Source organism: Eretmochelys imbricata, chromosome 1 (assembly GCF_965152235.1).
Source record: "Eretmochelys imbricata isolate rEreImb1 chromosome 1, rEreImb1.hap1, whole genome shotgun sequence".
Classification (NCBI taxonomy): domain Eukaryota; kingdom Metazoa; phylum Chordata; order Testudines; family Cheloniidae; genus Eretmochelys; species Eretmochelys imbricata.
In genome coordinates, this window is record NC_135572.1 from 353,299,102 (window position 1) to 353,325,581 (window position 26,480).

Genomic DNA, 26,480 nt, shown 5'->3' on the forward strand with positions numbered 1-26,480 from the left:
GTTGGTCCTTTTTTCTTCTTTACATTCCTCAAGGGTTTGTACAGAGCACTGAAGAGCATTGCTTACCCTGCCTCGTCTGGAGTGGCTCCCTTTGGAAGTTTATTAGCAACCTAAGGCAGAATAAACCTCCATAAGGAAGTGTGAGTGGGAAGCCCTTTCTTCTATGAAGCTAAAGCCATGCAGAATATTCTCACTGAAACCTGAATCCACATAATACTCACCTGATTCTGGTGAGACTTTGCAATTTCAACCACATTTATTAAAACGTTTGTGAACCTGCAGTTCACATCAGAATCCTGTGAAATTCACTGCTTTGTGGGGTTTTAATATGATGCAGGAGATTTCATTTCAAATGAGTTTTACTTGGAGGTTTTGGGTTCGCCTTCTGCTCCAAGTTACATCAGGGAAGGGGAGAGGAACTCTGCACAAAAGCACACCAAGGGGAATGTTGGCATGTCATAGAGAGCTCTATCAGCAATGGACTTAGGTATACTTGGTCTTGCCTCAGCACCTGGGGAAGGACTGGGTGACCTCTGGAGATCCCTTCCTGTCCTACATTTCTTAGACTCTATGATTCTGTGTTTCCCTGCAAAAAGTGAAACTGCCAACTTTCATACTGCTTTAGAAATAATTGTATCCAGTCACATAAGAGGAGGTGTAAATGATGCAGATAAATGACTGCAGTATTTGTGCATTTCTCTGTTTTACAAAAGCTATAAAGATCGGTTTTCTAAAGTTCATACTAATATTTTCAGGGATTTGGGCAGAGATTGCCTTTTTATTACATATGTCTAGTGTCTGGCACATTAGGGCCCTGATCGCTGATTGGAGCCTCTGGGTGCTACCAAAATACAAATGAATAATAAGGGTTTTCCTCCTACAGTAATTCTTTATTTAAAAAGGACATGTGCTGCAAAATTTAGATCTGGGACTGTATTTCAAAGGATCCAAAGTTCTGAAACTTTCAGATCCGGGGTTTCGGTTTGTGCCATTGTAGAAATCAAAGACTAGCTGTGAAATGTGTATGTGAATTCAGGTCTGAAACGCATGTGCCCATGTGCACACGCACATCTACCAAGGTGTCCAGATCTCCATTTCTGGTTCAGACATGTCTTTAAATAAAATGTTCTTCCACTGTTAGAGGATTTAATCAATGGAAGACTTATTCTTCTGCCATCCTGCTGTTCTCTCATTCTGATGCAGAGGGTGATGGCAATACTGCCTTCTTCCAGGAAGTTAATTGAGTTGGGCGTGAGAGAGTGATTGAAAATGTTAAATTTCTTAAAACAGCATGTAATTTTGACCTCTCTGGCATCAGGTGGATTGAGAGTTGCTACTGTTCGCTATTAGGTCTGAAAGGCTAGTTTGTGCTGGAAGATAATTGCAGATTAACTAGAGGGAATAAGGATATTATCAGACTTCCTTACATCAGTAGAACTCCTATGAAATGAGCAAACTGACTTTGAATCAGATGTAATCTTGTTTCTCCAACCTGAGCCAGGAGGCCAACTGAATGGTTAATGCGCTACACAGCCATGCCTAGGGCACACGTTTGGCTTCAGATTGGTCTCTCTCTGCCCCTTCCACCTTCACACAGTTTAGCTGGTGCTGGGAGCACTAGTTAATCAGGTCCATCTGTTTTTTGCCCAGCATTGATCACTCTGGCCAGTTCATTTCCAGTATAATAGGGATTTGACAGGAGGTAATCTTTTCCTCCTCTGGAAAGGAGAGAGGCACAACACACATGGCTTACAGTGGGAGTGTAGGGATTACTCTAGGTATTTAGAGGACTCTGTGGGGTGGAAGAAGATATTAAGTTGGCATCTAAAAATAAAACTCCATGTTAAAGGAGAGTAGTAATGACTAATTGGCCAGGAGACAAACACATGCATAGCAAACCTTTTGTGGTGAAGTGGGGGAACCTTTTCTAATGTGGGGCCTAATTTACAAGAGATGAAAGGCAACGGGTCCTGCAGACTCTTGGAGATCCTGTTCCTGCTACTTTAGAAACTGGGCTCTTGGATTTAAAGGCATCTTTCTAAGAGATGTGGAGTGTATGTTTCCATTGCAGTCAAACCCAGACTGTCCTAGAGAAAGGCCAATGAAAAGGGTATCAGAACAAGCTATCAGCATTCCAGACATTGTTCACAGATTGGCGATGAATAGGCCCTTGCAGTGTAGTTCACGTGCATATAATCAGCACCATCTGTATGTACGCAAGGACCATCTTGAATTTTTATCCTTCAGGAAGGATAAAGACCTTTACTTCTGCTTCGCAGTGAAATGCAGCTGCTGTTGCTGCTCCTGTCATTGTACGTCTCCGCAGGTGGCCATCCAGCTACTTGCTGTTTACTCATAATGATGTTCCAACATACATGTAGTTGCTGGTATGTGTATATTCTAAGGGGTAATTCCTGTCCCACCACCCACTCAGCCACAGAATGTCCTGTGTGCAGTGGATTCAGAGACAAGATAACGACTGCAGTCATGTTGGCTTAGAAGTAGTGAGGACACCCTGATGGTTTGTAGGAAATCACTAATGTCCCAAGAAAATTAAATGCATACTCCCAAAATCAAACCTACAAATCTCTTTTCCCAAACATCACCAGGCTAGGTTGTATTTTCCTAAGAGGCTACACTGTTGTTTTCAAGCCACTCACGCTGAGCATTAGCTGCTTTTGACTCCCACGGAGCATTGCCCTCGGACCAAGGGAAGCTGATCACCATTCACCTTTCAAAAAGGCTCCCTTTGTCATTTGTTTGATCTGTTGTTAAATTGGGCAAAAATTGGCCCTTAACATTTTTAAAGTTGCCCTGGGCAGGCCCTGGTTAATCATTCCAGAGCATGCATTTTCTTTTAAACTGATATTTTTTCTAAAAATTGTCGTGGATAAATAGCGTCCTCAGTGACATATAGACAGAGGTGGTAGGATAGTCACACAGGATGCAGGCCTGCTTGTGTTGAAATAATTGTCAGTGGGAGCAGGATCAGACTCAGTAATGGGATTTCTGAGAGGCTTTAATTCCTCACTGCAATGCCATTTAGGTTGCTGGGTTCCAAGAGCCCCTTTTATTCTGGGATTATTTGGTTGGAGATATTTTGTTTGGCTGTGTAGGAAGCCAGAGTCTGATCTGCATGTGGCCATCAGACCACTAGGAATTAGCAGTAACATGCTGCCATCTACTGGAGTTATCCAGTGGGAATTGGACAGCAAGAGTGCTTTAGACTGAGGTTCCTCAGAAATCTTTGTGCAGCTGAAATGTGATCCTCCCAAAGCTACTGAGTCTGGGTTTGACTGCTTCTGCTACACTGGGGTAAATATATTATTTATCTTTCTGTTTTTGTTCTTTTTCTCTTAATAAATATATAATCAAGCACATCTGATGCCTGTGAATCTAAGAGGCTGTGGAAATAGCTAGAGACAGGCATTGTTCGGGAAGCTACTCTGCAAGTTCTAACTGAACACAATTCTTAGGATGAGCTTCAATTCCGCCCTGCACCCGGTGTACCTTAATGTCAACCTGCAGCAATAACCCCTAGCCTGGAGCCTTACGCAACTTTGGCGGGGCTTATTCCAGACCTAGCTCTTTCCTGTGGTGGTTTTGTGATATTCGCTAGAGTTCCCCCAGACTCCCACTTCACTTGTAACTGGAACGGGATAAAAACGTGCAGGTCAAAAGGGAAATATTATCATGGCTCCTGATTCAGTGGGGATGTGTGTTTGGGGACTTCAGTCTAACAAGAGGATGATGCCTGAATGGGCATGCCTGGGCACCCAGTGCTATATCAGACGGTGTGCCACCAAGCCTGACCACAGGAGAGATGTAAAACCAGAGTGGGCAAACCCCTCAAAAGTATATTATAGGTAGCTGGATGTGAGCAGGGCAAGGACTGGTTGAACTAATAATCTTTTTTCCCTTTCTGATTTCTGTGATCCTAACACAATGTACAATGCACACTCAAGTCCTGTTTTTTCCAGGGCCTCCCTACATGGGAGCCTCTTCTGCCATACTTAGGCAGGGGAGAGCTGGGTGGGTGACGCTAGACAGTCTGCATTGGACACAGTGGTGGGGGAGTAATGGAGCAGGGTATGTCCGTGACCAATCCCCCATCAGGCACTGGATGTAATATGCAACGTGGAAGAGCATTTACCATGCTGATGGGCACAGTGTAAGAACCTGAATAAGCAGAATAGCTGAAGCCTTGCCTCTGGATCAGATACAGCTGCAGTGCATTTCCTCAGTTGATGGGAGACATGCCTGCTCCTCCAGGTCGGGATTCTAGGGGTCCCTGTTCTGGCAGTGCCCTCTACCCTCCACCTCCCCAAGAACCATCACAGATTCCCAAATGTTCAATCACTCTGCCTTGGCTAAAGTCGTTAAAAATGGGCGGCCATATATGTTTTGATGTGTAGGAAAGTAGCTTTCAGCGGCTGACAATGAAACCGAGTGGCAGTTCAAGGGTTAAGTGCACTCTGCAAGGTGCATTCACAAGACTCCCATTTGTGGATGACCTGTTCTCATACCCAAGCAGTGGACTTGGCCATAAAGGCTTCATTCTGCCCTCAGCTATCTATAGGAGTTAAAGATGTACAGCACCTTGCAGAACTGAGCCCTACTGGAGTTACTCTGCAAAGGAACCAGAAGCAGAATCGACTGTAAGGAAAGCTCTCCCAGGCTGAAAGTCCCCTATCTGGAGCCTGGGAAGGATGTGTTATCTCCATGCTTGTGAAGTCAGACCAACGTTGTGTGCTTATGGAGCATTGCCCCAGATTTGCTTTTGCTCGTTTTAATTAAAAAGTTGTTTTATTTTTCAATTAAGAATTTGGCTTCAAAAATATTTCCTTTTCCTTTCTTTGTCTCTTGTTTTTTCCCCCTGTAGTTTTCATTGAGCTCAGATCTCAGCACAGCTTTAAATTAGCTGTAATTAGTGGTTTTACTGCATTAACCAAATATCCTAACTGCAGAGAATTAAAAACCACTCCTCCACTTGATTGCTTTTCCCATTTGTGTTGGGTAATCAGAGAATGGGCTTTCCCCCTCGTGTTTCTTTACTGGCCATCTCACATGACACAGGTGCAGTGGGGGAACTAGGGACAGTTGCTTTCATAAGAATGGCCATACTGGGTCAGACCAAAGATCCATCTAGTCCAGTATCCTGTCTTCTGTCAGTGGCCAGTGCCAGGTGCCCCAGAGGGAATAAACAGAACAGGTAATCATCAAGTGATCCATTTGCTGTCACCCATTGCCAACTTCTGGCAAACATAGCCAGTGATGGATCTGTGCATGTGTAGGAACACACTGGAATGCATACCCCATTGGGTCATATGGTCCAATATATTATGTCCAGAGGTTCTCAGTGCTTCAGAGGAAAGGCTACAAACCAACACACATCCCTCAGTGCACACAGCTAACTGTGCAGAACTATAGCACAGGGCAAATTTGTACCCTGCCCCAGCTGCTGATCATCTTATGCCCTATGAAATATGAAAGTTGAGGAGTGATTTTTTCACTCAGTTAATGTGACTGCAATTTATATTCTTATTCACATGATGGAGAGGTTTAAAAATACATAATTTTCTCGGGTTCCTTTAGTTGTCAAGTAACACCTACTGGTGAACAGCTGAAATGTTAGTGTCTGGTGAAAGGCACTCATTACTTGCTGTGTTCAGAAAACTGCATCAGAAACTCTTACTATGTATTTGCATGCCAGTAACACTTAGAGGGCACCAATCAAAGATCAAGGCACATTGTGATACATGCTATACCGATACGTAATAAAAATCCAGTCCCTGCTCCAGAAAGCTCACAATCTAGGTTATGACAAGATGTAACAGGTGGATAAGACAACAATCAAGATGTGGGAAGACAAGATGAGAAAGCAAGCAAGTCATTGCACAGTAAATGTAGTTCTCTCAGCTCACTACCTGCGTGCCCACTGTTGGTTCATTTTAAACATGTTTGTTCCCCCTCAGGACTGAAGCTATGTACACACTACAGCTTAGGTCAGTACAAGTTATGTCGCTCAGGGGTATAAACAAGCCACCCCCCTGAGCGATGTAAGTTACACCGACCTACCCACCGATGCGAACAGAGCTATGTCAGCAGGAGAGCTTCTTATGTCCGGAGGGCATAAGGCACTTCACTGACAAACAGAACATATATGGTTTCTGGCGCCCCAAAGAACTTACAGTTTAAGGCCCCAGTCCAACAAAGCACATAAGCAGGTGCTTCACTTTAAACACAAGAGCAGTGCCAGTGAATCATTGAAATCAACGGGACTATGCTTGAGCTGGGTTGGGGCCTAACTGTACCCATGACACAGAAAGCAAAGGCAGTAAAGAGTGGAGAAGATAAGAACTAGACAGATAGAAATAAGGCAAGGAGAGTAATGTGTCGAAAGAGGGGGAGATGCTGGAACAAACTGATAAAGAGCAATAGGTCACTGGGACACAGGTAAGATCTAAGAGCTCTGAAGGGACTTGAGAATAAAGTGGGTGAGCTGAGTTAGGCTGGAGCAAATCCATCAAGCGTTTTAAAAACCAAAGGGATTCATTCTGAATTGATTCTGAGTGAAGTGGGGAGGCCAGCGGTGTTTTCTGGGGCACTTGCTAACATATCTGCATATGACTGAGATAGTAGGCAGTATAATAATGTACATTCTGCAGAGCTGGTGCTTAAGGATGCCTTGAGAAGGGAGTTGCATGCAGAGGTACAAAATAGCTAAAAGCATGCTGCGATGCTTCCCGGGGGCACCAGGGCTGTGAAGCATCTCGCTACCACCTGCCTTGAGCATGAGGAAGCCTTGTTTGTGCCTGGCATGGGTCAGCTCCCCAACTCCAGTGGCCATAAGCCCTCCCCACTCATCCTATGGAGGCCCTGCTCTCTCTCTGCAGGTTAGTGAATGGCACACTCCAGCCTCCAAGCATCTCCCTGAGCATCCAGCCCCTGGTCCGCTGGACACTTGCAATATTCACAGATTCACTGCTTCCAAAGAAACAGCACATCCAAGCTCACCAGTCCACCTCAAATCACTGCTCCACTTAACACACAGCACGTCGATATGGTGATAGCAAAATCAGGTATCCGTGTATTTAACAAAGCATAAAGATGCAAGTGGTAACAAGTAGAAACCTCAAAGACAAATGGTTACATATAAAAAAAATCATAACATGCATTCTAGAGCTTAGACTTAATTAACAAGATACTCTCATGTAATCATGTAAACTGAGAGCGAACGTGTATCCCACCAGGGAATACCTAGGGCGTGGCAAAAGCAATCACAACGTACAGTGCAGGCATTGTAATGCCTCATATGAATCACTTTCTCATGTTCTGGGACAATGTCCGGCAGTTCAAGGTGCACGTATCCACAGACATAACAAGTTATGCGTAATACTCACACGAGAAGCCCGTAAACTTAGTGGACAATTTATCAAGAACCACATCTGCACACTGCCAATAAGGAACTACGAAAACCAGACCTTGTTTTTGTCAAAGATGGAACAGCCCTGGTGGTCGATGTGACGATATGCTTTGAACACAAAGACCAAACTTTCTGTGATGCGGCGGCTGAGAAAGTCCAACACTATGCATCTCTGACAGATGAAGTCAGAAAACTAACTGAAGCCACTAAGGTCAAGTACTTCGGCTTTCCTCTCGGCACGAGAGGAAAATGGCCCAAAATCAACGAGCAAGTCCTCTCAGCCCTTGGTATGTCAGAGTACGCACAAGGAAGAGCTGCTAAACTCTTCAGCCGTAGAGCTCTCCTGTAATTCCTCGGCCTACCAACAACTCTTGTGTTTTCCACGCTGCGAGTTTTGTTTAGGTTGACTGGCTTGGATTCTTTCTGCATTCGTACCACAGGGTGGGCCCGTCTCTTATGGTGGGAGAGACCTGATTTGGTGCCAGATTGTTTGGCACAAACCTCACAAGCCCAGTCACCAGCTGGTTCCTGTGATGTCAGCCCCTTGCATTTAGGAATGTAACATAGGATGCTGTGTGCTTTAGGATCGATCTTATCACACAAAGAACATTGGAATTCAACATCCTTCCCTCCATGGTGATGCTTAAGATGTACATGCAGAGCAGTTGTTTTCCCTACATGATCCCCGCAAAGGGGACATGCTGGGTTATCGTTGGGTAATCTCACCAGAACCTTTCCCTGCACCCTAGTCTCGCATTCTCTTTCTGTCACTGCGACAGTGGGTGTCTTGGGAGAAACACTGATGGTATTGTTTCTATCGTCTGCCAGTGTTTCAGAGCCAATGTGATCTATGCCATCATGTGTCAGCAATGCCCCTCTGCCATGTACATTGGCCAAACTGGACAGGCTCTGCATAAAAGAATAAATGGACAGAAATCAGACGTCAAGAATTATAACATTCAAAAACCAGTCGGAGAACACTTCAATCTCTTTGGTCGCTCGATTACAGACCTAAAAGTGGCAATACTTCAACAAAAAAACTTCAAAAACAGACTCCAACGAGAGACTGCTGAATTGGAATTCATTTGCAAACTAGATACAATTAATTTAGGCTTGAATAAAGACTGGGAGTGGATGTGTCATTACACAAAGTAAAACTATTTCCCCATGTTTATTCCCCCCCGCGCTGTTCCTCAGACGTTCTTAACTGCTGGAAATGGCCCACCTTGATTATCACTACAAAAAGTCCCCCCCCCCCCCCCCCCCCGCTCTCCTGCTGGTAATAGCTCACCTTACCTGATCACTCTCGTTACAGTGTGTATGGTAACACCCATTGTTTCATGTTCTCTGTGTATATAAATCTCCCCACTGTATTTTCCACTAAATGCATCCAATGAAGTAAGCTGTAGCTCGAGAAAGCTTATGCTCAAATAAATTTGTTAGTCTCTAAGGTGCCACAAGTCCTCCTTTTCTTCTCATGTCTCGTAGAGTATTGCTCACCCAAAAGCCTTGTGCTTTACAGCCAGGCTGGCAGTGAGCCTTCTTTTGTGAGACAAGCACAATATCAGTTTGCCTCTTAAGTCAAGGGATCAGTGTGTCGCTTTGCACTCCACGTTATACCAGAACAATCCTTATACATAAACAGGACACCCCCTCCCACTGGGTGTTTGTTCCTGTAGATTTCCTCTCTTGTACATTTCACTATATCTCAGCCCTCACCTGGCTCAGTATGCAAACAATGCAGGCATTGTGAGGCATGCAATACACAAGCGGCCAGCCAGGGAGATACATGGCTGAGGTATGTCACCTCCTGGCCACCTGTCTTAATTCCACGACCCTAAGAACACAATTTTTATTATAGATCCATAACTCCTTAACTGTTATCTGTACATACATTTCTCAGTGATAATGATGACCAGTGGGTTATGGGCTCTTGGTAGAGACCTCACGTGCCACCCTTCGGTGAACTGTTATGTATATTTCTTACCTAGGGGATCCCCATAAAACCCTATGCACCTCCTGTGCCCTCTGCCAGTTGGCAACAGGAGCTCCCTGGATCACACATGACCAGTGACACCCAGCGAAATGGAAAGATGACAAATTTCCAACTGAGGAAAAGGCAGTGCTTTTCTTACACAGTTCATAATTAACCTGTGGGACTGACTGCCACCAGATATTAATGAGGCTACAAGTTTAGCAGAGTTGAAAAACAAAATGAGACATTATATAAGGAGCAAAAACATCCAAAGTTAAAACAGATAGAACAAGACAAGAGGGGTTGGTCCAATAAAAGATATTACCCCACCCACCTTATCTATCTCATATCCTGGGAGTGACCCAGCTACAACATTGCAAACAATAGCTAGAACTTAACACTAGCTGTCCGGACTTTAGCAAGTACTTCCCCTATGGGCAATTTAATCCATAATTGTCCTTCGTGGGGTCTTATACCTTCTTCTGAAGCAGCCAGTACTGGCCACTGATAGAGACAGGATGCTGTATTAGCTAGACTTGTGGATTGATTTGGTCTGGTAATGCCTGAACATACTGCCCCATATGTAATCATACAGTATTATAACGTTCACATATAACTATTCGAAAAGCAAGACAGTCGTCTTAAAATATCAATCTAGCATCTCACTGCTGCTGCACCTTCTCTCTCTCTCTAGCCATGCTGAAGTTTTCGTATTGACTCAAAGGTTGTATTTAGATTAGCCATTTCAGTTTTTCCTGGAGGCACTTTTAATCTTTGCGCTATGACCTTTAAAGATATAGGTTTTCGTGGCCTCAGTAATGATTTTTATTGCCTGAATATGGATGTTTGGTTTCCTCCAAGTAAACAGTTGAATTCCATTTTCCTAAGCTGGAAATGGACTAAAGAAAAACGAAGGGGGGCTTCATTGACTTTCCTTACCTGGCACTCAGCATTGTGGCTGGGGGGGAGGGGAATCAATGGGATGAACTTTTCAACAGGCAAAAAAACTGCTTTCACTCTCCCAGAGAAAATAAGGCCAAGGAAGGTGCTGAATGAATATTTATTGGTTTGGTTTGGTTTTTTGGGTTTGGTTTTAGACTCGGTGCTGAAGCACTTTTATCGACTGCATTGACAGCTTCATGATATATCCTCCTAGAAATCAAATTACAAGCAAGTTCCTCATTTCTCTCTTAAGCGACCATCTTTTCTTGATACCCGTTTTTAACAATATTTTTCAATGTGGGTGAAAAATACCAAGTAATTACTTTATGTTCCTGAGTCCTTCATTTGTATCTGGAAGTGTGGGTATGTGTCTGTCTATTTCAGTCCCTTTTTCTATCCTGCTGCACTTTGAATGTTAATTAAAAGGCAAGCATTACTTTCTTTTTAAAACTTTTGTTTTGGAATTGCTGTGTTCAGTGACTTTCCAGGGGCCATGTAAGAATACACAGCTGGTGTTTATTTACTTGTATGACGGAGGTTACTTTGAGACTAGGGTCTCAGTTTGAGATTGCTGACAGTACCTCTGGAGTCCGAGAGATCATTCTCCAGTATTTGGCAAAGTCTGTCGTGTGTAGGGGTGTGGAGTATCGATTGATCACACAGACCAGGTTTTGAGAGCTTGCACTCTAAAATGAGTGCACACAGGTCCTGGTTTGCACCTGCAAAGTAGTATTGACATGTGCAAACCATTTGATAATAGAGTCCCAAACGGTCCAGGTTTTCATAGCAGAAACATCAGGCTATTGTCTGATCAGGCAGAAAGTCTTCTGTTTAATGGGGGCTCACTGACTCTCTCTGAAAACTCTGCAGTGGTGGTTCTTGTTTTACTGCACTGGATTCAGTGCCAGTCTGCAGCTTCCACTGTCAGTCCTTCGCCTCAGTTAGGCCTGGGGCTTTGATGCTGTTATGGAATTGAAGGGTCACCTCTTTGCCAACCTACTCATTTTTGTACCCTTTCTCTACAACAGGTTCTCTCACTGTCTGCCACAAGCCCTCTCCATATTCCTTACTTGTTCCCCCAAACCTGGGGATCGCTCCCCTGAAACAAAGGCAGAAAGGCTATTGGCTGACATTCCCCACCAGCAACGCTTTCCCCAGCACATTTACCGAGAGTCTCCAGCCCCTGCTTGAAGAATGTGAAAACACTCATGCAGTACTGAGCTGGGAATTGTTCTGCCCCAGGACTAGCTCCTGAACCGTGGCTCTTAGAAAGCTGTCGGAATAAAAGTGCTTCACGTTCCAAAGCAAGCGTCACAGGTGGAGCAACGAGACGACAAGCTAACGGTATCATCAGCTTCTGCCAGCAGACTCAGGTTGACGTCTCCAGTGTTGGTGGGTGAGGCATGCCTCTTGGGGTACCACACAGCGCACCCCCCAAAGGAACGGAACAGTTGGGGTGTCCCTGATGTTGTGTGTCAGGCTGTAGTTAAGCAGTGCATGTCCCATCTAGACCTCCAGGACCAATAACGTAGATGTAATAACTCTTCATGGAGGCCAGTAGGCTAGATTCAGAGGGTTAGCTTGCAGATTGCTATAAAATAGGAAATCCCAGTGACCCTGTGAACCAGTGAACTTTCTGCTCTCAGCCATAAAGATGGTTTTAAGGTTCTTTTCTTTAACTCTTCCATCAGAGAATCTTGTCTGCCTCCATCCCAGATCCTGCAGAGCTCTCTCTACCACCCTACTGCCAAGCCTCTGAGCTCCCACAGTTCCCTGGTGGCTAAATGGCCAGGTCAGAAGCTGTTTTCAAACCTGTGGGAAGCTGGTTGATGCTGAAGCCCATCTCACATCTCTGAGGCACTGCCAGTCCAGATCCTGGGTGATCACAGGGAGGAACTGTCAAAGTTGATGGCAGTGAAATGACATCTGGGAGCATGAGGTACCCAGGAAAGATTTTTGTTTATTTGTTTCTAACCCTGGGTAAGGTCCAGAAAGATGGGGGAGGGGGCCTGGGCCTGGGCCCAGGCCCAGGCCTGCCAGGTCTGGATCTCACCGTTTTTCTTAGCCCAAGACAGAATGGCAGATTTTCAGGCAGACACTCAAGAATAAGCCCCCGTTTTTGTTGTGGCATCAGAAGCAAATCAGATGCACAGCCCAGTTAAATACTGCTCGGATCATGGCAAGATGAGCTGGGAGGAAAATGCAAGCGGGAACCTAACAGCCCTCTTACATATCCTTCCTTGGATCGCCCTCTTCCAGGTGACTGGTGCCAGCACAGTGGTTTTTCCCAGCCAGTGGTGTTTTTCTGTGCTCAGCAGGACTCTGAAATGTGTTGGCTCAGTGGGAGGCTTTATCCTCTGAAAAACGAGTCCAGGATGCCACCCACCTGGAATGTGAGTGAGTTTTCTCAGGCCCTGCCATATGCCATCTTGCCAGTACCTGCTAGTCAGTGACACTTTAAAATACACATAATGGTTTTATTATTTTAAGTGAATTTAATGCTGGGGAAAGGTGCTGATTGAAACGCTGGAGACCTGAGTGTGTTTATAAAGAGAACGGGTACAACATGCCTCAACCCTGACCCAGCAAGACCACCTGTCTTCTGCAAATCTCTCTTCCATGCGGCTAAAGGATACTGAAATAATCTTGGGGCTTGTGCAACATTATGACATTTATGTCATAATGCAGGACAAATAATTAACATTGACCTAAGGTGTTCTGAATCAGTCTAAGAGTGCTACTCAACCCCTGTGGGTGACCATACAGTACAGGCCCCGGGTGAATGGTCATAGGGCCCCGTCATCCTCTTTGGAGTAACAAAGATGCATCAGGTGAAAGGATGATCCATATATCATTCCAAACCAAGGAAATATAAACTTGCACCCTTTTGTCCCATCCTTAGGTGCCAGTCACACAGGGTGATCCATTTGAGGAAAAGACAGCTTTCACTTCCCTCCTCTAGAAGGCCTTTTATTTATGGTTCTTGGAGACCCAGAGCACAACAGGCTGCCCATAATAACAAAAGGTTCAGATATGAACGATCTCGATGATCCAAAGCATAGAGATCATAGCAGTCAGTGGCAACAGCTGAAGCAGTAGGCAGACAATACAAGCATGGAAGATGAATGGACAGTAGTAATAATCCAGCTCTGTCCAGTCCTCCTGCCACAAGGAAGCTGAGCCCATAAAATGGACCCTTATGCTGTGAGCGGAGAGAAAGCAGATGATCACAGGGCTCATGGAAGGACACAGAAACACCAGGTAGGGAAGAAAGGAGCAATATTCCGAGCCTCCCTTTTCCAAGGGTTTACGAGTAAATTTCACACATGGAGTAGTGTCCATTAGCAAAGCAAAGGTACCATCCATTTTCCGAGTTAAAGGAAATGTTGTATTTCTCCTTTCCTCCCACCACACAGGCAGCTCTTCTGAGGGTTACCTGGAAAGGGCAGTTGCTTCTTGTTGCTTAGCTTCTGCAGCTACTACAAGGGACTGCCACTCTGTTTCCACAGTGACTGGGGACTATTTCTTTTCGTGCAACTGGGAAGCTCGATGTTCTCAATTCAAGAAGCAAACAGTGTGGCCAAAAAAGGGCATGTAATACTTATGCCTGAAAACATCCCTCTGGGGAACAGTAGGGCAGGGGAAGAATCAGAGAGCTGGTAGCAAAGGTTAGCACGTTATAGAGAAGTGTGAGGGAGAAACTGACAGGAACCCTGTTAGCATGGGACCTACATATTCATGTTGACTATAGAGAGATTGTCTCTGAGGTTTCGGTAGCCCTGTGGGAGGACAGTGATGTGTTTTTGTAACCTTGGATGTGACAGCAGCACCTCCAGACAGAAGCATACACAGGGCAGTACAGTGTATTTTTTTAAGTTTTCAAGGTGATTGCTATCCAGGGAGAATGTGGGGGAGGGGGAATGTATTTTGTAAAAACCAAGTTCTTCGTTAACAATAGGAACTCCAGAGGGCCAGAAAATAGCAATCAAGCAGAATCTGTAGAATTGACTCTTTGTCTGGATTGATTTTACTCACTCTTTACCTTCTAGCTTGCTCGGAGACGCCTGCTGTCCTGGGGAGGGGTCTGCCTAGGAGTGAAGGGAGGGGAAGTGGCTGGAAAGAGGAGGACCATTTAAGCTCAGCTAGGGTGGCTTGCGCGGTGATGGGGGAAGCGTAAACATTACATCCCCTTGAGAAATGTCTGATTAGGAAGAGAGCCTGGAGAAATACAGGGATGGGAAACAAACAAGGAACTCTTCAGATTGCCTGTTACATTTCCTGTAGCACCCAAGTAATGTAACAGAGGCAGCCTTGATGCCAGATGCTGATTTCACACTGAGATAGCGCCATTGACTTAAATGGAGCTGCCCCTGGTTTACATTGGTGTAACTGGGATCAGAAGCAGGCCCCAGGACTCCAGCAAGGGAATGAACTTTCAGGGTCATCCCACTTTGAATGGGTCAAGAGACAAACTCCCCTGGAAGCTCTCTTTTCAAGTGTGGGGTCCATATCTGGGCACTCAGCTGATCTATGTAGACTCATCAGTTACCTATTTTACCTCCTGAGCCGCAACTCCAAACATAGCATTTAGGAAACTTCTTTATGCGCCCATGATTGAAAATGATGCCCTCCCTGTGCTAACTCTCGCCTGCAAGGAAATTCCACTTATGCACGCAGGTGTCAGCGATCCGCAAACAAAGGTGTTAGAGGAGGGACAGGTTTTTGAAAAGAAAAATTGACACAAGACAAAAAGAATCATGGAGGGGAAAAAACCTCAGTGTGTGAAGAACAACTATCTGGACATTTGTCTACAAATTGTTTCAAAAAGTAAATATTAGATTGTCAGCCAGAAGTGTAACTCCATTGCTTTGTTTCAGGCTGCAAATGGAAGCAATTAGAAAAAATGTCCTGCTCCTTTCACTGTCGGCTGTTTCTTTCTACCACAAACCCCCATAGATAGGAGGGAAAGCACTCAAGTGCTTTAGTAGCAGATTGGTTTACCCCGTCAGTCAGATCTCATTAGAAACTGCAATGCTTCATGCCCAGTAATCTGCTAGAATGTGGCAGATATTTGTGCTGTGTAATATGTTTGAGGGTCACCACTCATCACTTTTCTATGCCATTAAAGCACATATTTCGCAGATGTCTCTCCTTTAATTAAATTAAGGCGAGGAGATGAGCTCTTTACGGGCCAATGCGGCGGTATTATGGCGGCAGAAATAGGAAGGCACAAAAGCAGGCGGGGGCAGCCGATGTGGAGAGGTGTGAAGTACTGATGTTAGCTCCAGCGTGGGGGATAGGTGGAGCGGTGGCTGGTTCTAGACAGGTTAGGCCAGAGGAGCAGACTGCTCCAGAGAACATGTCTGGTTTGGCAGCTGCAGAAGGGCAAGTTCTGGCAGCAGGGGGAGAGAGAGGGAAGCTAAGCCAAGGCCAGAAATGGCAGAGCAGAGAGAATAGCTGCCACTAATGAGAGGGAAGTCATTTTATGTGGCGTACTGTAATCTCAGTTAGAGCAAAGGGCTGAGAGTCACAGGTTCTAGTCCCAGATCTGCCGTGGACTCACGGAGCGATCTTGGGCAGGGTCTTTCTAACTCACTGTGTCTCTTTTTCACGCTGTAAAACAAGGATAATAGAACTGCAATAAATTAATATGTGGCCACCAAGGGCATCAGGTCTGTCACTGTGTTGCCCAATGAGGCTATTTGGAGCTTTATGGTAACCTCAGGGATGGAACCCAGGTCCTCTTGCTCCATAACGACAGGACTCTACCGTCTGAGTTAAAGGACATTTTCCATTAGCAGTTAGCTGTATAGTGCAAGGGACACACCATAAACAATTCTGATTCCGTCTAGCAGAGAGTAGCAGCATGTGCATGTACAGTGAGTTCATTATAGTATTTTCCTACTTGATAGGTGTAATCTGTAGGCTGTAAATCCAAAGTACTATAGTCGATTATATCTTTCCTGTATCCAAAACCAAATCTTAGTTCTTTGGTGAAAGATCAAAGACTTTTATTTAGTATTTCAAATGCTAAGAGTTTTAATTCTCAGAAAAGGTTCAGCCCGCTTTTGGATGGTGAAGTGTGATTCTGAGGAATTAGAGTCGCTAAGTATGTGTTTTAATAAAAAGTGGCACATCTTGGTTTTGTTGGCTCACGTGTAAACTAGGAAACAGCTGAGTGGATTTGATGATCCCTGCAATACTGAAAGTGACTGGCTCCTGGGTACAGTACAGCACCAACCTAATGGGAGATGCAGGCCAGGCAACTCCTATGTGTCCAGTATGGATCCTCCGGTGAAGCAGACATTGACAATTCTGACTAAGATGCAGGAAACATGGAGTTAAGGAGGTGAATTATTGATTCAACATAAGTATTAACATATCTGGCAGATGGAGATTGTCTGAGAAAATTTTGCAGAGTGGCATCTGCAACATGCCTGATTGGCATTCCTGAACTTTCACACATCAGATGTAGAATTTCAACACACGAACTCTGATGTGGCAATTAAATTCGTCCCATTATGATCCTGTGCTCTTTAGCCAAGAAAAAAGTGTGAATTCAGGTAGATATTTAAAACCTTAAGTCTTGGTTTTTCAGAGCAGTTTTAAAATAATTATATCAAAATTGCTGTGTTTGAACATACATGTATGATGTTGATTTATAAGAATGATATATTCTTTTCAGGAAACAATCTCCAGCATGTAATTTCTTACTCAGACATTATTGTAGGCTACAAAGCTTGCCTAGAATTGAAAAATTTTTATTGCAGATCTGAGATCAAATATATCATGGATATAAAATTCAAATGAGATATCTAGCACATAAAGGCATTACATCTGAAGCTAAAGTAAGTTCCTTGTGAGTGTATTTAAGATATGTATCAGATACAAGGTCAGGCTTGACAAAGCCCTGGTTGGGATGATTTAGTTGGGGATTGGTCCTGCTTTGAGCAGGGGGTTCAATTAGATGACCTCCTGAGGTCCCTTCCAACCCTGATATTCTATAATTCTATACAAAATTATGCCCCCCACACATACAAAAAGAGAGAGAAGAGGAAAAGAGGTGCAAATAGTGATTAAGCTGTGTGCTATCATGGAAAACAGCTCACTACTTATTGAAGGAAAGGTAGTTGTAAAAGATACCCTTGGTAATGCAATATGGTACCATGAGATTCTTCGGTTGCTTGTTCAAATCCAGCGCAGGTTGGTAAATAACTACGTTTTTACGATCTGTTCATTGTTCAGTGGCTTATGTGAATTTGGTTGGCAAGTCAGAATCCACTTCCTAGTGACCAAGTGGCCACATCACAAAAGCCACCAGCAAAATTGGCATTGCATCTCAGCAAAGAGGCAAAGGATCAAGTCCACTATGGAGAGCGACCCCTGAGGTGAATGAAGAGGAAGGTTCACAAGGGGCAGTTTCAGGTGCTGATAACATGTCCTTTTCTAGAATCAGGAGTACCTTTTTCTTTCTGGAAGCTTGGAATGTGAAGCCACTCTGCATCTTCTGCTGTTGCTTCAGCTGGAAATCTGACTGGGGAATTGTGTTATGAAATAAGTAACCTGCTTCTCGAGCTCTCCATCCTGAATATATACCCACGTCCTCTTATGTTCTTCTGAGGCAGCATCATACTATACACAAAACTTATCAGACAGATGCAAACATCCATGGTTTTTCTCATGGTTGGATCCATGAACAACCAGGCCTGGACAGTGTTCTTGTTTTCTTCATCCAAGAACCCTCTAGTGTTTCATTGCTCTCTCCCTTGCTAGTAGCCTTTTAGGTGCCCCCAGTCCTATCCCACCATTCATTTATCTCCAGAGAGAGGGACAGAGCACTCAGTCCCCTTCTCTGCTGGTGTTAATCGTGCTTCACTGATGGGCCAGTCAATGATACTTAGGATGCTTCATTGTAGTCTTGACTTTGATAGTCCTCTGTCCCATGTCCAGCAAGCAAGAACTTGCAGACCATTCCAAAAGCCCCCAGAATCTTCAGGGCTCACACAACGTGATGATGTTGAACCTTGATGTCACCAAAAGGACATTACATCATCTTATGTGAGGCAATAGCTTTGCCCTTGAAGCAAAGAATCTAAAAAGTGGTGACCCAGTGGAAGTTGCCACATGTCCAATTGGCAAAAGACCACATTCTGGTTTTGGTGTCACTGCCCATAAAAGTCCAGTTACCAGCATTGGCAGCCACTAAAGTAGGCAAGCCAAGAGAATTCATGAGTGAAATCAGAGCATAAGCTGGTCCTTTTCAAGAACATGGAATTTAGGCAATTGGTCAGTTATATTGAGTTTAAAAGGTTTTTGGAAGCATCAGCTCCTGACTGCTGCCAGAGCAGGATGTTGGATTAGAAGGACGCAATATCTGATACAGCCTTTCCCATGTTGCCACGTATTTTGCTTTGATTATAAATAAATGACGTGATCCCATAAGATGTGCCCTTCACACACCAATAATATTAATGTCTATTTCCATTAAACACTTGCAAATGCGCACCACTACGCCGGCCCTTGATTACAGCATCAGGCTTTTCTGTGCAGTTCTGAACCAGTTGATTATAAATATGGCAGGATTTTAGCCACAGTAATTGTCGTTCCCAAGGGGTAGCTAGAATTGTATTAGTTTTTTTGCTGACTGGAGCAGTTTTTGCAGTACTTTCCTTCGAACTGCTGACTCTCCTCTTCGGGGCTGCATTCATTTCCAAGTCTCCCCTCGTTTACACATGAGGCAGGGGGAAAAATGGCTTCATATTCTTTATAAACTGGCATACGGTTTAGGTAATATTTTACCATATGCAGTAAAAATGCAAATATGCGTGGTTTATTTGCAAATGCAGGCATTAATAACTGATATTTAAACAAGTCAGATGAGCACTTTTACTGATATATTCAAAAAGATTTTTTCCCAATCATTTGCACACTCAGAATCAATTTGAGTACAACATGTAAATTGAATTGAATTTTTTTTATATAAATTTGCACTTATCTGCTTGAACCATTAAATTTACTATTTAATATGTACTTTCCAGCTCACTTGGCTAGAATTTCATTGCTCTTTATCTGTATAAATTTAATTAGCCTTGATATCATCAGTGTATTATAGAACTAATTAAAGATTTAGATAAGTGCTGAGGGTGCTTATTTAATACCCTATAAAGTTCCATTTGGAGAGTGAGAATTTCTGTTCTTCGCTTCATTTTGCTAGTCAATGTGAAGCCACCAGGAGTGTCATAGACATTGTTTATGAGCAATCATTTAACAGGTTTGAATTGTCTTTTTTGATGCCTTAATATGGATTCAGAAGTTTAGTTTTAGGCTTCTTTAAAAAAAACTCTTAGGCAAAATTGCTTGGCCCCCAGGTTAGAGTCCTGGACTCTGGAGTCTGTCCCCAAAGGGAGGCTCAGGTACAGATCTGGGTGATGGGACATCAGTGCTCTATTCTCATCTCTGCCACTGTTTTTTTTTCTTTGGACAAGTCACTTAAACTCTCTGTGTCTTAGTTCCCCCATTTGTAAAAGGAGCTCACACTACCCCCACCTCACTGGAAGGGGTTGTAAACCTTAATTCATAAAAGTTTGGTGAGCTTGATAAGTTTATGGAGGGGATGGTATGATGAGATTGGCTACAATGGCATATGGCCCATCCGCAACTGCTATTAGCAAATATCTTCAGCGGTTGGTGATGGGCCACTAGATGGGGAGGGCTCTGAGTTACTATAAAGAATTCTTTCCCAGCTGTGTGGCTGGTGGATCTTGCCCACGTGCTCAGGGTGTAACTGTTTGCCATCTTTGGGGCCAGGAAGGAATTTGCCCCCAGGTCAGACTGGCAGAGACCCTGGGGGTTTTTTCCACCCTCCTCTTCAGAGTGGGGCACAGGTCACTTGCTGATGGTGGATTCTCTGTAACTTAAAGTCTTTAACTCAAGATTTCAGGAGTTTGGTAACTCAGCCGAAGGTTAAGGGTCTATTACAGGAGTGGGTGGGTGAGGTTCTGTGGCCTGTGATTTGCAGAGGTCAGACTAGATGATCATGATGCTCCTTTCTGGCCATAAAGTCTAAAGAACCTATAACATGTTTTGATTTTCAGAGGAGTGCAAAGTAGCATTATTTTATAAATTCTCTGTTATTTCTTCCTTTCAAGTTATATTTCCTTTAACACACCATTTCACTTCTTGAAAATTTCCGTCATTATTCCCCTAAATGAAATTGTTTATATACTTTATTCTTGTTTTACTTCAGGAAGATATTGGTGATAGTATTCTTCATTTCCTGTCCTGAATTGCTACATAGTCTTGCACTGCCCTGTTACAGAGCTGCTGTCTTTCTTTCCTCTGACAAGAGGCTGCATGTCAGTAGCATGTGAAGTGATCAATTGTACGGTTGCAAAGTTCTTTTGAAATGAAGGATCATTATTAGGATCGCTATCATTGTCTGAACAGGCCCAAAAGAATGTAAATCGGATTAAGTTAAACAAAGAACATTTTAAAAGGATTATGAGGAATAGTGGGACCATGACTGGACATAGCACGTAGAGAATACAGTGTAGGAAGTGATCCTGCACATCTGGTAGAATGGACTCTGTGAGGTACAGTAGTAAGTGTTCCATTTCTAATTGCTTTTATGCTCTCATGAGCTCCCAGTGGGAAAGAAGGACCAGGAACTCACCTTTGTAGGCTCCTACTTGCTTTAAAACAAACATAATTGGAAAGCATGCAAAAATCACAGTTGTCTTTGTAAAGAGTGGGAATGTCTGAGAAATACTGGATTCCATGGGCTCCCCTTTGCCCAGTGTATCAAGTTTAAAAGTCTTGCCTTTGCATTCAGGGCCCTGCACAATGCTGCTGCAGCCAACATTTTAGACCTCATCTCCCTCCTGCCCCCACTGCTCCACTAATGACACCCACCTTTAACCTGTTAGATTTCCTCTCCCACCCCTATCTCTTGTGCTCCCTACAGATAATGTCCCCACAATCCCAGTTCGCCAATCCATCACCCTCTTGTCTCCCCATTCAAATCACTCCCCAAACCTTCTTCTTCCACATGGCCAACAAGAAATGATCTAGAAACAAAAGACTGGTTCATCTAGTCCAGTCCCGTTATCACAGGCAGCCACGTCACATCCTATTCATCAACTTATCAAGCGCCAACTTAAAACCAACAATTGGTTGTTTGCCCCCTACTACTCCTATTGCGAGGCTGTTCCAGCACCTTACTCCTTAGATAGTTAGAACCCTTCTTCTAATTTCCAGCCTAAATTTATTCATGGCCAATATATATTCATTTGTTCTTGTGCCAATACTGTCCTTTAGTTTCAGGAGTTAAAGGACACATATATACATATGCTCTTACTCGTTCACTCACACGCTCTCTGAATATATAACTTACTGGCACCACCAAGATCTTGCACGTACTTACACTAAGTGACTGATTACTGCAACCTTTCGCTTTCTTCATCTTGACCGCCTATTGTTTGTTATTCTCACCTGTGGTTAACTCCTTAAGAGAGGTCATTTTACTTGCTTTGTATAGCACCCAGCATATTTGTGGGTATGGACAAAAAAAGGGGAGGATATAATGGGAAGAACGTTTCCTATATTTGCTAAGCCAGCATTCAGAGCTGAATTTGTAGCTGCGGAATCCATACCTCACTGCCTTGCGTTGTTACAGAATTGGCATCTATGTGAAAATATGAATAATAAAAGTGATGTTCCTTATTCTAAAATAACACAGCAGAAATCGGAAGGTCTTTCTCTTAAGATGAGAGCAAATCATTCTTAAGAAAATCGTGATTGAATTTTGAATTCACCTGACCATCCTCTGAAAAACTTTTCTGTGTGCAGGTCCCGGGTTATAGGTTAACATTAGCATTTAAATGGAGAGTCGTATTAATAGCTCTCAAAGGAGCTTGTCTCATCATGACTGCCTTTTCAGAAAAAAAAAAATTTTAAGTGAGAAACCCTCTTTTTTTTCTTTCCTCCAAAAAAGAAAGTTCAAGAGATGATCATTTTTACAAAGAGGTTTTTATGTCTAATAAACGTGCTCAGAACTGCAGCATTGTTAAATGGATTCAGTACTGGGGATCTGGACGTTTTGTTTTGAAACCATCATTTTGAAAACACAACCCTCTTTTCTGGTCTTTGGCTTCTTTTGTTCCGTCTCTTCAGATTTGTTCTCAGCGTGTCTTCATTTGATCCCAGCATCATGTCCGACACGGATATCAATATCTCCCGTTTGTTGTTAGTACAGAAGGGAGTCACTTACAGCAGTAATTCTTCATGGGCCAGATCCAAAGCCTACTGAAATCAATAGAAAGAGTCCCATTGACTTCACTGGGCATTAGATCCAGCTCCACGTGCTCTAAAGATCAAGGCATAGTGTTTATCCTCTTACCCTAAATCCTACCATAAGAATTTTAGGACACACCAGAGAATTCAGAAACTTTGGGCCCAATGCCCCAGCCCTGACAGGTGAACAGGCCTTAAATAAATGGCCCAGGGGCTTTCCATGAGATGAGTTAGGGACCACTCACACGAGCAAGGGTGGCAGGACTGAGCCTTGTGTTTTCCAAATAAGTTTCATGTCATAAAGACAAGGCTGGTTCCGCTGCCTGTATTACCAGCTGTTGAAGCGCTTCCCCCGGGTCGTCCTTTGAACCATCATTGAAGTTCTGAGATATTCCATCACTTCCCTCCCCCCATCCCTCCCTAAGCCTCTGTATTACTGCCACCAATCTGCTGGGTGAATATAGACAGAGAGGACTGGTCCTGAGGCATCTATCACCCTCTCCGGCTTCTCCCATTCTAAAGAGCAAAAGGAAGGGAGTGAATTAGTTGTTTCCTTCCTCTCCTAAGGAGGTAATTGCTTTTACTGTCACCTGACATCAGGAGTAATCCATTCTAAGAACTTGTAAAAGATGTATAGATATAAGGTCTGCCATACCAGGTCAAGCCAATGAGCCATCAAACCAGGTCCACGTCCCCAGCTGATCAGTTGTGCAAACAAGAAGGTTGAATTTCTTCCTGACCCTGCAGTGATCAACTCCCACCAGTGCTAAAGCCACGTTGCCAGTAGCTTGGAGGGACTCGCTCTGAGAATGCATCAGTCCTGCTCCTGCACTGAGAGGGACATGAGCAGAATGGGATAAAGCTGGAGTGGGGATATGCTCCTCTCCATAGTGGTTGCACACTTGGCTTACCACCTGAAGCATGAACTTTGATTGCCTGTATCTCAGCATGCGTAACTGCCACAGACTCTTCGTATTGGCTGTAACATCATCCAGTCCTTTCCAGATCTGGAGATGGTATGTGACAGTAGCTGATCACACAGTGTGAGCCTGGCTCTGATCACCACTTTTACTCTGGTGTAACAATGGAGTTCCTCTTGATTTACTGGAGTGTAAGGGAGAGCAATGTCAGACCATGTGTGAAGAACCAATTCCTTATTTGTTTTAAACCTGACCTATCTTTTGCTTTGCATGGCCCCTTCTTCTCTTACCGGGGAGGGTACACAAAGGAGAGGCCTGATTAGTATTTTTACCCCTCAGAGTCACAAAAACCTTCCTGATTTGTTTGGGCACCAACACCCATATACAGGATTTAATGCCTTGGGCGGCAGTGCCAGAGGGCCTGGAGGACAGCCTGGCGCCCTATGGTGTCCTTTAAATGCTGAGATTAGCCCGACTGGCATTTGCCACAGGCTCTCGATACAGGGAAGATGCTGCAACTTTACTCAGGGTGATCACAAGAGCCTTTGCAACGTCATGGGCCCTTGGCAGAGAAGACCCAGCTGAGAGCGAATCGATCCAATGATACTCAGACTGAGGCTTGGGAGCTGCAAGTGGCTCTTTAATGTGTCTCCTGCGGCTCTTTATAGCACTTGATATTAAAACACTGTGTGAATTAATTATTAACCAATCAGGATGCTTTTACTACATTATTAACCACTTGTAGAATACTTGGTCAGTCATTTTGCTGCGACAATTTAGAGAGAGAGAGAGTAAATGAAACAGTGAATTCACACTACTGTGGCTCTTCTGGCTAATGTTGATCACTAATTTGGCTCCTGAACCACTGAGGTCTGAGTATCATAGGTCTAACCTGTGTTCACACAGTTGTTATTATTTATTTGTAATAATAAGGGCCCCAGTAATGGATCGGGTCCGCATTGTGCAAGGTGATGTACAAACACAGAACAAAGAGACAGTCCCTGCTCCCAACAAGCTTACAATCACACAAATAGTCCTCACTCTCTCAAGCAGCTCCGTGACTTCAGTGGGTCTCCTCAGGTGCGAAAGATTTGTGGGATCAGGCTCCAATCTGTTCCATTCTATACAGGTTCTGATACTGCGCCTGTCTTTGTGTATCTGACTGCCTGGCAGATCTGATTTTCCATGCAGGGGTGGACCCTTGCACCCAAACACAGTCACAATGAAGCTGATTGGAGGCCAAGGGCATTAGGGGTTTTTTGCTAGGTGTGTTAATACATATTAGTATTTATTAACTTGTCTCATCAGATGGTGGAAGAGACTTCTGATAAATGTTAATTGGGTTTTTTTACGTTTTAAATGGCAAGATTAAAAAGCAAAGTATTTTGTGAAGTTCCACTGAGTGCAGAACAACTCTCCATAACCTGTCCTCCCCTTCTGACAATCAAAAGAACATTTGTAGTGGCAAGCACAAACGCATTTCTGAAAGTAAAATGAAGAGCCTAAATAAAAAATCACAGAACAAGAGATTAATTCCACTCACTCTTTCATATTTCATTATTTGATAACATCAGGAGATGAGTCCATTAGAATTGCTTTGGCAAAGGCAAACAGGAGTGTGTCTGATCAATATTTATTAATACTTTCAAAGACAAGGGAGGAAAAGTTGAGCAGACTCAGTAACGCAGTGAATAATTATTCCTACAAATCGGGCTTGGCCAAAGGCGATGCAATGCCAGAGAGGCCAAGTTTTCATTTTACCCAATTAAAAATGCATACCTTTCTTTTTCTTTGTAGGAAATTTTTAATTAAAAAAATAATCTGATTCTGAAAAGAGTGACAGGTGACTCCTGAATTGATTAGGTGCCGATTTCTACTGCAAAAGAAACTGAGGGTTTAGGACACATTACAGAGGGGAAGGGGGGAGGAGGCAATCTGCATCGTCATGGTGAATGCGGGGCCAGTGTTAGCACTTTTGGACAAGGTTGTGAACCTTTTCTGTTTCCCTGGTGCCAACTCAAACCTATTGATCACATGGAGATTTAGTGAGGGTCAGCAAGATGATTTGTTAGGATGCACCCCAAAACCAGGAGCTCATATCCCAGGCCGGTCAGTGTAACATAAATGCTTCCACAGACAGACAAATAAAAGTAGGGTGACCAGATGTCCTGATTTTATAGGGACAGTCCTGATTTTTGGGTCTTTTTCTTATATAGGGCTCCTATTACCCCTCACCCCATCCCGATTTTTCACACTTGCTGTCTGGTCACCCTAAATAAAAGGGATGTGGACATCTTTGTCCAGCCTCCTGCTAAAAGAGACGTGTGACCCAGCTGCCTGTGTATAGTTTGAAACATTTCAGAAAGTTTTGAAAAGAGCAGGTGTCCAGATGAGCTGGGGCCAGGGAGAGCACCAGAAGGTTTTGTGTGTGCTTTTAGCACATTATAGTGCAGCCTAGCATTATGGCTGCCTGACATTTCCCTGGGTAAGACCCTGCTTTCGGTTGCTTATAATTTGGTTGCTTACAACTTCACCAAACTTTGGGCTGAAATTTCTCAGGCTGGCTTGTTTTGGAAAGTTTCAGCGGGAATGGTTCGGCCGTTTCTGAGAAAGAGATTAAGGGGAAATAAGTTGTTTTGCCCATGTTAGACAAAAATTCTGGTGACCTTTTCCTTGAGAGGCTCTACTGCCCCCATACGTTGGTGCAGGGACTTGAAATTTGGCAGGGGAGTGACTGTTACGTTAGGGATATGCCTTTTGCCATCCCTGTGAAAATCCACCTCAATCTGGCTAAATTTATAAACTTCTGAAAAATCTCAGTGTGCACGTGCTCAGTAGAAATTTGTTTGAGCTTTGCAGCTAAGTTCTCCAAAGGGGGCAGGCATTTTTTGACTTTTGAGTGCTTGACTTTACAACCTTACTGTTT

At 43.8% G+C, this 26,480-nt stretch overlaps 1 protein-coding gene across 4 annotated transcripts in view; it reads left to right on the forward strand.

The window, feature by feature from the left end:
• EXOC4 (exocyst complex component 4) overlaps positions 1-26,480 on the forward strand; it is a 595,663-nt gene that overhangs the window by 563,071 nt on the left and 6,112 nt on the right. Inside the window, exon 18 of one of the 4 annotated variants that reach the window (XM_077837165.1) lies at positions 4,570-4,729. The exons of 2 other annotated variants lie outside the window; for them this stretch is intronic. In XM_077837165.1, the coding sequence (XP_077693291.1) occupies positions 4,570-4,579 (10 nt within the window). In that variant the 3' untranslated portion in view covers positions 4,580-4,729. Of the gene's footprint in view, positions 1-33; positions 147-4,569; positions 4,730-26,480 lie in introns of those variants that run through there. One more of the 4 variants, XM_077837156.1, reaches the window with a different exon arrangement.